The 12,331-nt window shown below is 50.6% G+C and overlaps 1 protein-coding gene across 4 annotated transcripts in view; it reads left to right on the top strand.

Moving 5' to 3' along the window:
- ccdc180 (coiled-coil domain containing 180) overlaps positions 1–12,331 on the top strand; it is a 184,011-nt gene that overhangs the window by 53,769 nt on the left and 117,911 nt on the right. For 3 of the 4 annotated variants that reach the window (XM_070863771.1, XM_070863773.1, XM_070863770.1), the window contains exon 14: positions 11,172–11,345. The exons of the other annotated variant lie outside the window; for it this stretch is intronic. In XM_070863771.1, the coding sequence (XP_070719872.1) occupies positions 11,172–11,345 (174 nt within the window). The remainder of the gene's footprint in view (positions 1–11,171; positions 11,346–12,331) is intronic. 4 annotated transcript variants of the gene reach the window in all.

Raw genomic sequence — 12,331 nt, 5'->3', positions numbered from 1 at the left:
AGCATTCCCCACACAGTGAGCATTCCCCACACAGTGAGCCTTCCCCACGCAGTGAACCTTCCCCACACAGTGAGCATTCCCCACACAGTGAGCATTCCCCACACAGTGAGCATTCCCCACACAGTGAGCCTTCCCCACACAGTGAGCTGCTGATTCCCCACACAGTGAGCATTCCCCACACAGTGAGCATTCCCCACACAGTGAGCCTTCCCCACACAGTGAGCTGCTGATTCCCCACACAGTGAGCATTCCCCACACAGTGAGCCTTCCCCACACAGTGAGCCTTCCCCACACAGTGAGCTGCTGACTCCCCACACAGTGAGCATTCCCCACACAGTGAGCCTTCCCCACACAGTGAGCTGCTGACTCCCCACACAGTGAGCCTTCCCCACACAGTGAGCTGCTGATTCCCCACACAGTGAGCATTCCCCACACAGTGAGCCTTCCCCACACAGTGAGCTGCTGATTCCCCACACAGTGAGCCTTCCCCACACAGTGAGCTGCTGATTCCCCACACAGTGAGCCTTCCCCACACAGTGAGCTGCTGATTCCCCACGCAGTGAGCCTTCCCCACGCAGTGAGCTGCTGATTCCCCACACAGTGAGCCTTCCCCACACAGTGAGCTGCTGATTCCCCACACAGTGAGCCTTCCCCACACAGTGAGCTGCTGATTCCCCACACAGTGAGCCTTCCCCACACAGTGAGCTGCTGATTCCCCACACAGAGCCTTCCCCACGCAGTGAGCTGCTGATTCCCCACACAGTGAGCCTTCCCCACACAGTGAGCTGCTGATTCCCCACACAGTGAGCCTTCCCCACACAGTGAGCTGCTGATTCCCCACACAGTGAGCTGCTGATTCCCCACACAGTGAGCTGCTGATTCCCCACAGTGAGCTGCTGATTCCCCACACAGTGAGCTGCTGATTCCCCACACAGTGAGCTGCTGATTCCCCACACAGTGAGCTGCTGATTCCCCACACAGTGAGCTGCTGATTCCCCACACAGTGAGCTGCTGATTCCCCACACAGTGAGCCTTCCCCACACAGTGAGCTGCTGATTCCCCACACAGTGAGCTGCTGATTCCCCACACAGTGAGCTGCTGGTTCCCCACACAGTGAGCTGCTGATTCCCCACACAGTGAGCTGCTGATTGAGCTGCTGATTCCCCACACAGTGAGCTGCTGATTCCCCACACAGTGAGCTGCTGATTCCCCATGCCGTGTGTAAAATCCTGTCCCTGCAGTACCGACTCACACGAGGCACATGCTGAAGTCAAGGTCACTCAGGACCTGCACCTTTATTTCACAGCTCTCGAATGCCACACTTGCCTGAGACCTGCCTTTATATACCTGTGTGGAACAGGTATGTAGGGCCCAAGTTTCCACATGATTTGTGCCTGATTTTTAGGAGCAACTGGTGGAGAACGGACTATCTTAGAAATCGCAATTCTCCACATTTTTTTTTCTGCAGTTCTAGTCAGGTAGAACAGTTCTACTTTAGAACAGAATTTTTCCTTCAAAAGGAGGCGTGTCCAGCCACTGACGCCTGATTTCAAAGTTTCCACAGTGAAAACGTACTCCAAACTAAAGTAGAATGGAGCAAGTGAAGATTTTTGTAGAACTGAAAAAACCTGTTCTACACATTAAAAAATCAGGCGCAGGTTACAAATTAGGCGTCCAGAACGAGGTGGGGGGGGAAGGGAACTCATTAAATTCGACAATAAATCCTTATTTATACTTCTACAAATATTATACAAATAAATCCAACCTGAATAAACATTTATAAGCAAAGAAAAGATTAAATAAACCATCTTCCTACCTGTGTGAAAGTGCTTCAGCCATCGTTCGAAGGAAACCGCCGTTTGTTGCCGCGCAGGGGAGGGAGGGGAAGGAGACAGCGGCTTGTTGCCGTGGAGGGAGGGGAGGGAGGGGAAGGAGACAGCGGCTTGTTGCCGTGGAGGGAGGGGAGGGAGGGGAAGGAGACAGCGGCTTGTTGCCGCGCAGAGGAGGGAGGGGAAGGAGACAGTGAGAAGGGAAGCCTCAGTGCTGATGTGCTGATGGCAATGTGATTTTATTAAAAAATGTTCAAAAATTAAACAGCTACAAAGAACTACAAAAATGGCCGAGTGCCAATGTTTTTTTTCACACTGAGCATGCGCGAACGCTTCAATGCGCACGCGCAGTGTTGCCGGCAGGAAAAAAACGAATTTAAATAGTACCCTCCCCCTCCCACTTACAAAATCGGCGCGAGTGTAGGCTCCGCCCCCCTGGGCGCTGCGCCAAACAGACAAGGAGCTGCAAAGCGCTCGAGAATAGCGCGTTTTTTTTCTGGCGCCGTTTTAGGCGCGAGAAACGGGGCGCCCGTTTTTTATCCTGTGGAAACTTGGGCCCGTAGTGTCTCCTGCAATTGCACCCCTGGTGGTAAGGTATGCTTGTGGTTACAGGTCATATCTAGTTACAGTCATGTATAGCATGGTAAGATACAGTTATGTACAGTAGTGTGAGATACATGACATCACCCTCCCCCAAGGTCTTATTGTCTTTATAGATTCAGTCTCTCAGGTGGTCGACACTCTCACGTGGAGCGTCTTAGTTGTGGTTCAGTTGTTTGCCTTGGTGCCTGTTTTTCTTTCGGTGTGATTGCTGGTATCTCGCCTGGGCTGTCTGTTTCGTTCAGTATGATTGTTGGTATCTCGCCTGGGCTGTCTGTTGAGATTGCCCTTTCCTCAGGTTGTTCCCTTTGTCTGTTGAGATTGCCCTTTCCTCAGGTTGTTCCCTCTGTCTGTCCAGCAGGTGTGGTGCGAGTTCCACATTGTAGTCTGCCTCTGGTTCTGCAGTGTTGTTGGTGAATCTGCATTTTACTTGGTCTAGATGCCTTCGGCAGATTTGGCCATTGTCCATCTGTACCACCAGTAGCCTGTTTCCTTCCTTGCCTGTTACTGTCCCTGCAAGCCATTTGGGATCCCTGCCATAGTTTAGTACAAACATTTTGTCCCCTATCTCATTCCACCTCCCCCTCGAATTTCAGTCATGGTACTCAGTTAGCTTCCTGCGCTTTGCCTCAACGATTTCATGCATGTCTGGGAGGATTAACAAGAGCCTTGTCTTTAAGGTCCGTTTCATCAATAGTTGCACGGGGGGAACCCCAGTCAATGAATGCGGATGAGATCTGTATGCCAGCAGCAGTTGCGACAGGTGGCTCTGCAGCGTGGGACCTTGGATTTTAAGCATGCCTTGTTTAATGATTTGCACTGCTCGCTCCGCCTGGCCATTGGAGGCTGGCTTGAACGGTGCCGTCTTAACGTGATTTATGCCGTGGTCAACTATAAAATCTTGGAATTCTGCGCTAATGAAGCACGGACCATTATCACTGACCAATATGTCAGGAATTCATTGCATTGCAAACATGGTTCCAAGGCTCTCCACAGTGGTGGAGCTGGTGCTCGAGTTTAAAATGGTGTATTCGATCCACTTTGGAAATGCATCGACGACTATGAGGAACATTTTGCCCATGAATGGACCCGCATTGTCTACGTGCACCCGCGACCACGGTTTGGTGGGCCAGGGCCCAGGGGCTTAGGGGGCCTCCCTGGGGGTATTACTGAGTTGGGCACAAATGGTGCACCGCCGGACGTAGAACTCCAAGTCCGCGTTAATACCAGGCCACCAGACGTGGGATCTGGCTATGGCCTTCATGAGAACGATCCCCAGGTGCTCGCGGTGGAGCTCCCGGACAAACGCCTCTCTGCCTCGCAGTGCCCCACATCAGGCAGTCTGCCTGTAGTGATAGTTCATGCATGCGCCTATGGAAAGGTTTGATCTCCTCGGGGCAGGCATCGCGAGCCTCTGCTCAGTCACCAGTTAAGACACATCTTTTGACTAAGGATAACGTGGGGTCGCTGGCCGTCCAGGCTCTGATTTGGCGAGCTGTCATGGGCGAACCTGTGGACTCAAAGGCATTGATTGCCATGACTATCTCACAGTCCTGTTCGTCAGACCCTTCCGTGGTCGCCAGGGGTAGCCTGCTAATCGCGTCGGCACAGTTGTCTGTGCCTGGTCTGTGCCTTATTGTGTAGTCGTAATTCGCCAACATGAGTGCCCACCATTGAATGTGCGCCGAGGCATTGCCGTTTATTGCCTTGCTCTCGGGTAGCAGGGACGTGAGGGGCTTGTGGTCTGTTTCTAACGCGAACTTGGCGCCTCCTTCTCCACCATACCGTATCCGCGCTCCGCCCGCGAAAGTGACCTGGAGGATAAGCAATGGGTTGTAATTTACCCTCACCATTGACATGCTGTAAAACGCACCCCACCCCGTACGCTGATACATCACATGTAAGAACTAGCTTTTTACCTGGATCAAAAAAAGCCTAAACACTGTTGGAACATAGAAGGTTGCATGCCTTATTGAAGGCGCGTTCCTGGGCGTCTCCCCCAAAACCTTTCTGAGTAGCACGTGAAGAGGCTCCAGCAGCGTACTCAAGTTCTGCATAAAGTTCCCAAAGTAATTGAGTAGCCCGAGAAAGGCGCGCAGTTCCGAGACATTCCGGGGCCTGGCAGCCAGACGAATTGCTTCGGTTTTGGACTCTGTTGGGCGGATTCCATCAGCTGCAATCCTTCTGCCCAAAAATTCAACCTCGGGCACGAGAAACAGACACTTGGATTTCTTAACTCTTAGGCCTACCCGATCCAACCGCTTTAGTACTTCCTCCAAATTGCGGAGATGGGAGTCGGTGTCCCTGCCCGTGATGAGTATGTCGTCTTGAAACACAACCGTCCCCGGGATGGACTTGAGCAGACTCCCCGTGTTGCGCTGGAATATAGCAACTGCCGACCTGATGCCGAATGGGCATCGATTGTAGATGAAAAGGCCTCGTTGTGTGTTGATGGTGGTGAGTAGCTTCGACTCTTCGGTCAGTTCTTGCGTCATATATGCAGATGTGAGATCGAGTTTCGAGAAACGTTTTCCTCCAGCCAATGTGGCAAATAAGTCCTCCACTCTGGGCAGCGGGTAGTGGTCCTGTATGGAGACTCTATTTATGATAGATTTGTCGTACGGATCCATCAGGCTTCATGACGGGGACGACGGGACTTGCCCAGTCGCTAAATTCCACGGGTGAGATAATGCCTTCCCGCAGAAGCTTGTCCAGTTCATGTTCAATCTTTTCCCTCATCACATAGGGCACAGCTCTAGCCTTGTGATGGACCGGTCTAGCATCCTGTGTGATTTAGATTTTAACTTTAGCCCCTTTGAAGGTGCCCACACCTGGCTGAAAGAGATGTTCAAATCGACTTAGAACTGTTGAGCAGGAGGTCCGTTCCTCGGACGACATGGCGTGAACATCATCCCATTTCCAATTTAGTTTTGCCAGCCAGCTTCTCCCCAACAGTGCTGGGAGATCTCCAGGGACAATCCACAGGGGAAGTCGGTTCACCGTCCCATTGTGTGTGACTGAGAGCATGGCGCTGCCAAGGACTGGGACGATTTCTTTGGTATAGGTCCTTAGTTTAGTGTCGACCCTTGTGAGTTTTGGTCTGTTGCTTTTGTGCGGCCACAGCTGTTCAAATTGTTGAACGCTCATGAGAGATTGACTCGCTCCCGTATCCAGTTCCATGTTGACGGGTATCCCGTTGAGTAGGACCCTCATCATTATTGGAGGCGTCTTATTGTAAGAACAGTGGCCATTGATCGTGTTGACCCGCTGTACCTCGGTGTCCCGGGCACTGTCCCCACCGTCTTCTGGTCCGCTTTCCGACCCTTCCGATTCATATACCAGCCGAGCTGCTGTTTTTCTGCACATGCGGGCCAGATGCCCTGTATAGTCGCAGTTTCTGCAAACGGCATGTTGAAATCGACATCCCCTTGATGAGTGCCTTCCCCCACATCTCCAGCACAGAGCGTTTCCATTGTTTCCGAAGGATGAGCTGCGTCTGGCTGATCTCTCTTGAGCTTTTCTCAGTTTGTAGTTGATTGCTCGCATTGTGGGTTGATGAGGTGTGAACGGCCGTTCCTGTGGCCCTTGATGGCTTCTGGTGCCACTGCCTGCTGTTGAGGGCCTGCTCTCCTGCCTTTGTCTGTGTGTGGGGGTAGCGGCTTGTTTCACGCTGTGAACCCCTTGTTCTGATGTTTCGTTAGTTGTCGTACCCGCAGTATAGATCAACCTTGTTTCTTCTTCTCCTGCCAAGAATGTCTGTGCAACCAGTGCTGCTGCCTCTCGGGACAAGTTCTTGGTCTCTATGAGCTTTCAGAATATGCCTGCGTGGCCTATTCCTTCAATAAAAAAGCCTCTCAGTACTTCTGTCCTTAGTTCATCGGAGAACTCACATAAACTAGCAAGCCTCCAAGGTTCCGCCACAAAGTCGGGTATGCTCTGGCCCACACAGCATCTGTAGTTGTAGAACCTGTATCTGGCCGTGTGTAGGCTGCTCGCTGGCTTCAGGTGGCCTCTTACCAGTGTGCTCAACTCTTCAAACGACTTGCTTGCTGGTTCCTCGGGTGGCAGCAGGTCCTTCATTAAAGCGTATGTTTTCGAGCCACAGCTGGTCAAGAGATGGGCTCTTCTCTTGTCTGCCTTATCGTCGCCTAACCAGTCTTTGGTTACAAAGCTTTGCTGGAGCCTTTCTATAAAGTCCTCCCAATTATCTCCAGCATTGTATTTTTCATCTGAGCCGTTGGCCGCCATTCTGTGGATTCTGTAATCCCGTAACTCATCGCCACTGTAAAGTCCTGTCCCTGCAGTACAGATTCACACGAGGCACATACTGAAGTCAAGGTCACTCAGGACCTGCACCTTTATTTCACAGCTCTCGAAAGCCACACTTGCCTGAAACCTGCCTTTATATACCTGTGTAGAACAGGTATGCAGTGTCTCCTGCAAGTGCACTCCTGGTGGTAAGGTATGCTTGTGGTTACAGGTCATATCTAGTTACAGTCATGTATAACATGGTAAGGTACAGCTATGTACAGTAGTGTGAGATACATGACACAATGAGCCTTCCCCACGCAGTGAGCTGCTGATTCCCCACACAGTGAGCCTTCCCCACACAGTGAGCCTTCCCCACACAGTGAGCTGCTGATTCCCCACACAGTGAGCCTTCCCCACACAGTGAGCTGCTGATTCCCCACGCAGTGAGCCTTCCCCACACAGTGAGCTGCTGGTTCCCCACACAGTGAGCTGCTGATTCCCCACGCAGTGAGCCTTCCCCACGCAATGAGCTGCTGATTCCCCACACAGTGAGCTGCTGATTCCCCACGCAATGAGCTGCTGATTCCCCACGCAGTGAGCTGCTGATTCCCCACACAGTGAGCTGCTGATTCCCCACGCAGTGAGCCTTCCCCATGCAGTGAGCTGCTGATTCCCCACACAGTGAGCCTTCCCCACGCAATGAGCTGCTGATTCCCCACACAGTGAGCTGCTGATTCCCCACACAGTGAGCCTTCCCCACGCAATGAGCTGCTGATTCCCCACACAGTGAGCTGCTGATTCCCCACGCAGTGAGCCTTCCCCACGCAATGAGCTGCTGATTCCCCACACAGTGAGCTGCTGATTCCCCACACAGTGAGCCTTACCCACGCAGTGAGCTGCTGATTCCCCACACAGTGAGCCTTACCCACACAGTGAGCTGCTGATTCCCCACACAGTGAGCCTTACCCACACAGTGAGCTGCTGATTCCCCACACAGTGAGCCTTACCCACGCAGTGAGCTGCTGGTTCCCCACACAGTGAGCCTTCCCCACACAGTGAGCCTTCCCCACACAGTGAACTGCTGATTCCCCACACAGTGAGCTGCTGGTTCCCCACACAGTGAGCCTTCCCCACATAGTGAGCTGCTGATTCCTCATACAGTGAGCTGTTGATTCCCCATACCCCATACAGTGAGCTGCTGGTTCCCCACGCAGTGAGCTGCTGATTTCCCCACACAGTGAGCTGCTGGTTCCCCATACCCCATACAGTGAGCTGCTGGTTCCCCATACAGTGAGCTGCTGGTGCCCCATACAGTGAGCTGCTGGTTCCCCATACCCCATACAGTGAGCTGCTGGTGCCCCATACAGTGAGTTGCTGGTGCCCCATACAGTGAGTTGCTGGTGCCCCATACAGTGAGCTGCTGGTTCCCCACACAGTGAGCTGCTGGTTCCCCATACAGTGAGCTGCTGGTTCCCCATACAGTGAGCTGCTGGTGCCCCATACAGTGAGCTGCTGGTTCCCCATACCCCATACAGTGAGCTGCTGGTGCCCCATACAGTGAGCTGCTGGTTCCCCATACCCCATACAGTGAGCTGCTGGTGCCCCATACAGTGAGCTGCTGGTTCCTTATACAGTGAGCTGCTGGTGCCCCATACAGTGAGCTGCTGGTTCCCCATACCCCATACAGTGAGCTGCTGGTGCCCCACACAGTGAGCTGCTGGTTCCCCACACAGTGAGCTGCTGGTTCCCCATGCAGTGAGCTGCTGGTTCCCCATGCAGTGAGCTGCTGGTGCCCCACACAGTGAGCTGCTGGTTCCCCATGCAGTGAGCTGCTGGTTCCCCACACAGTGAGCTGCTGGTTCCCCATGCAGTGAGCTGCTGGTTCCCCATGCAGTGAGCTGCTGGTTCCCCATGCAGTGAGCTGCTGGTGCCCCACACAGTGAGCTGCTGGTGCCCCACACAGTGAGCTGCTGGTTCCCCATGCAGTGAGCTGCTGGTTCCCCACACAGTGAGCTGCTGGTTCCCCATGCAGTGAGCTGCTGGTTCCCCATGCAGTGAGCTGCTGGTTCCCCATGCAGTGAGCTGCTGATTTCAATTATGTCACTGCATCAAAACCATGGGGGTCGAAATTGGGTATCACCGCCTGAGTGCTGATTTTAGGCGATAGGCGCAGCCTCAAAGTCCTCAATTCGTTTTTTACGCCAAAGATGAGAGAGCAGCGCTAAAAAGTGGCGTTGTACACTCATCCTTGGCTGGGAGCTCAGGAGGTCAACTGATTTTCCTGACTGCTAGAAAAAAAAACAGGAAGCAAATAAAAAGAACTCAAACTTCTCCGATCCACACACACACATTTCCCCACTCTTAAAACTAATGAAAACATGCAGAAATAAATAAAGTGAAAAACTTACCTTCCTTTCTGGGCGATTCCGCCTGAGATCCGCTCTTTAACGACAACTGTTTCCTGGCTGTACGGCCGCCTGCCGGGACGGCAGCCGTACAAAGCAAACACCACAAAAGAGGCGTCAAAGAGGCGTTGTACGCTGGATGACGTCACCACGCGGGTGGCATTAGCTGGCGCAGTGTTGTCTCTTGGCGCCTTTGCCAAAGAGCCGACTCAATTTAGGTCGAGACTTGGCGCCTTTGCCACCTACCGCCGGCAGTAACGGGAGGTGTACACAACCCAATTTCAACCCCATGGTTCTGTTCAACTCATTTTATTGGGGCCTTTTCATTTGCTGTATGGATGCTGGGATAACCTTGTGTCCTAATAGCATTTGCTTCCCTTTGTTTGCTGGAGAGAAAGGAAAAGAGCAGGCAAAATCATAAATACCTAGCTCTGGCAGCATCCTGCAGCCAGGCAGGGTATGAATGGAAGCACAGCTACCAGGAAAAGTAGACAAGGCAGGCAGTAACTGACGTCTGGGCCATATTATGCATCCTACTGGGCTGTTGCAAATGTTCTTCACTGTGAAAGCATTGATTCCTGATGCAAAACGGTTCTTAAGCACCCACCAGTACCTCTCTGCAGTGGCCATTCCTCGCGTGTAAACTTAGTCAGTGGTGCTGGTGGGCTTTTGGGGAAGGTGTGGATTACCAGAGCCAAGCCCAATCCTGTCCTCAAATGGCACTCAAGAAAGAAAGAAAGTCTTGCGTTCATATAGTGCCTTTCAGAATCTTAGGACATCCCAAAGCGCTTTACAGCCAATGAAGTACTTTTGAAGCGTAGTCATTGTTGTAATGATGAGACGTTAAACCGAGGCCCCGTCTGCTCTCTCAGGTGGACGTAAAAGATCCCATGGCACTATTTTGAAGAAAAGCAGGGGAGTTATCCCCAGTGTCCTGGCCGCGTTTCCTACATTACAACAGTGACCACACTTCAAAAGTAATTCATTGGCTGTAAAGCACTTTGAGACGTCCGGTGGTCGTGAAAGGTGCTATAAAAATGCAAGTTTTTCTTTCTTCTTTCTTTCTAATGTCGGAAACACGGTAGCCAATAACCGCACAGAACGCTCCCATAAACAACAATGTGTTAATGACCAGATATTCTGTTTTAGTATTGTTGATTGAGGAATAAATATTGGCCAGGGCACCGGGGATAACTACCCTATTCTTCTTCAAAATAGCACTATGGGATCTTTTACGTCCACCTGAGAAGCAAGATTGCTACCAACTAAGCCATGACTGACACTTACACACACGCATTTTCCAGTAGGGGCTGCTGGATAGTGATCGGGAACAGATACTTTGGCTGATTTTTCCCTTCCTAGTCGCGAGTGCTAAGGTCTTACTGCTACTCCGAATGTGTAATGTGACTGGATTAATTACTGATCTCATAGTAAAGGATCCTCTTGGGATCCTTCTGAGGAAAGGTTGAGCAGGTATACTCATTGGAGTTTAGAAGAATGAGAGGTGATCTTATTGAAATGTATAAGATTCTGATGGGGCTTGACAGGGTAGATGCAGAGAGGATGTTTCCCCTCGTAGGGGAATCTAAAACTAGAGAGCATAGTTTCAGAATAAGGGGCCGCCCATTTAAAACGAAAATGAGGAGGAATTTCTTCTCTGAGGGTTGTGAATCTTTGGCATTCTCTATGACATAGAGCTGTGGAGGCTGAGTCATTGAATATATTTAAGGCGGAGATAGACAGATTTTTGAGCGATAAGCGAATAAAGGGTTCTGGGAAGTGGGCGGGGAAGTGGAGCTGAGTCCAGGATCGGATCAGCCATGATCTTATTGAATGGCGGAGCAGGCTCGAGGGGCCAAATGGCCGACTCCTGCTCCTATTTCTTATGTTCTTATGTTCGACGCAACACAGACCAGCAATCAAGTAAGAGGACCTTCTCATTGCTGAGGCATCAGGGAGCCGACGTAGAGATTTTTAAGAGGAAATCATCAGATAGTGAAATGCCTGGAAGATGCTCTGACTTTGTGCGCACAGCTACTGCAACCTCCCTTAAATAACTTGTGTTCCATTTGTTCCACATTGACAGCAACACATGGAGAGCTTAGCCAAGTACATGAACTTTCAGTGTAAAGTGATATATAATATTTGCAAGGGCGCCGCTCAACTGTGGGAGGTGCACAAAAAGAACCTGGATAGCAAAGAACACCAGCTGAAAAGACAACTAGACGAATGTCGCAATAAACATGATAAATTAAATCAGGTAGGCAGAGAGTCCCGGTGCTCAATGTGGAATCATACTGGGGGTCACTTCCAACTCGCCATTGGTGCGTTTATTCCACTGATAGATTGCAGCAGGTTTGCCAGTAGACCGTTGGATTTACATTTACTAGGGATCAATAATCTTCTCATTCCTGAACGGAGATCCCGGTATTCAGAGAGACAAATATCGCTTAATACTGTGCTCGCTGACCTACATTGGCTCCCGGTTAAGCAATGCCTTGATTTCAAAATTCTCATCCTTGTTTGCAAATCCCCTAATGGCCTCGCCCCTCCCTATCTCTGTAATCTCCTTCAGCCTCACAACCCCACGAGATGTCTGCACTCCTCAAACTTTGCCCTCATGAACACCCTTGATTATAACCGCTCAACCATCGGTGGCTGTGCCTTCAGCTGCCTGGGCCCCAAGCTCTGGAACTCCCTCCCTAAACCTCTCCGCCTCTCTACTTCTCCTCTTTAAGACGCTTCTTAAAACCTACCCCTTTGACCAAGCTTTTGGTCATCTGCCGTAATTTCTTCTTGCGTGTCTCGGTGTCAAATTTATTTGCTTTGTCTGCTGTGAAGCGCCTTGGGATGTTTTACTACGTTAAAGGTGCTATATAAATAAAAGTAGTTGTTGTAGTGCATACAATCTCATGCCAATGGTCTCCTGTTCTTAAAAAAAATGTTGGCGTCGTGACCTTTGCATCAGTGTGATACAGATACATTTCACTAAAGTAACTATTTGCTTGGATTTCTGGATGTCTTGAAATATTAGGAATTGGTAATATTTCAAGATTTAATGGCATTTGATGGCAAATCTAATCATTTTAAAAGGGATGTGTGTAATATCTGTTGACCCTACTTAATTAGTATACTTTTCTCATACCCCCATCCCATGCAAAAAAAAGTTGTCAAATTTTCATTCATTGGACATTTTATAGCAAAGCTCCTGTATTTGTGTATCTGTTAAAAATATAACCGTTTTAT

This window comes from Pristiophorus japonicus, chromosome 20 (genome assembly GCF_044704955.1).
Source record: "Pristiophorus japonicus isolate sPriJap1 chromosome 20, sPriJap1.hap1, whole genome shotgun sequence".
Classification (NCBI taxonomy): Eukaryota; Metazoa; Chordata; class Chondrichthyes; family Pristiophoridae; genus Pristiophorus; species Pristiophorus japonicus.
Note: the sequence above shows the minus strand (reverse complement) of the source record. Positions and strands in the feature narration are given on the sequence as shown.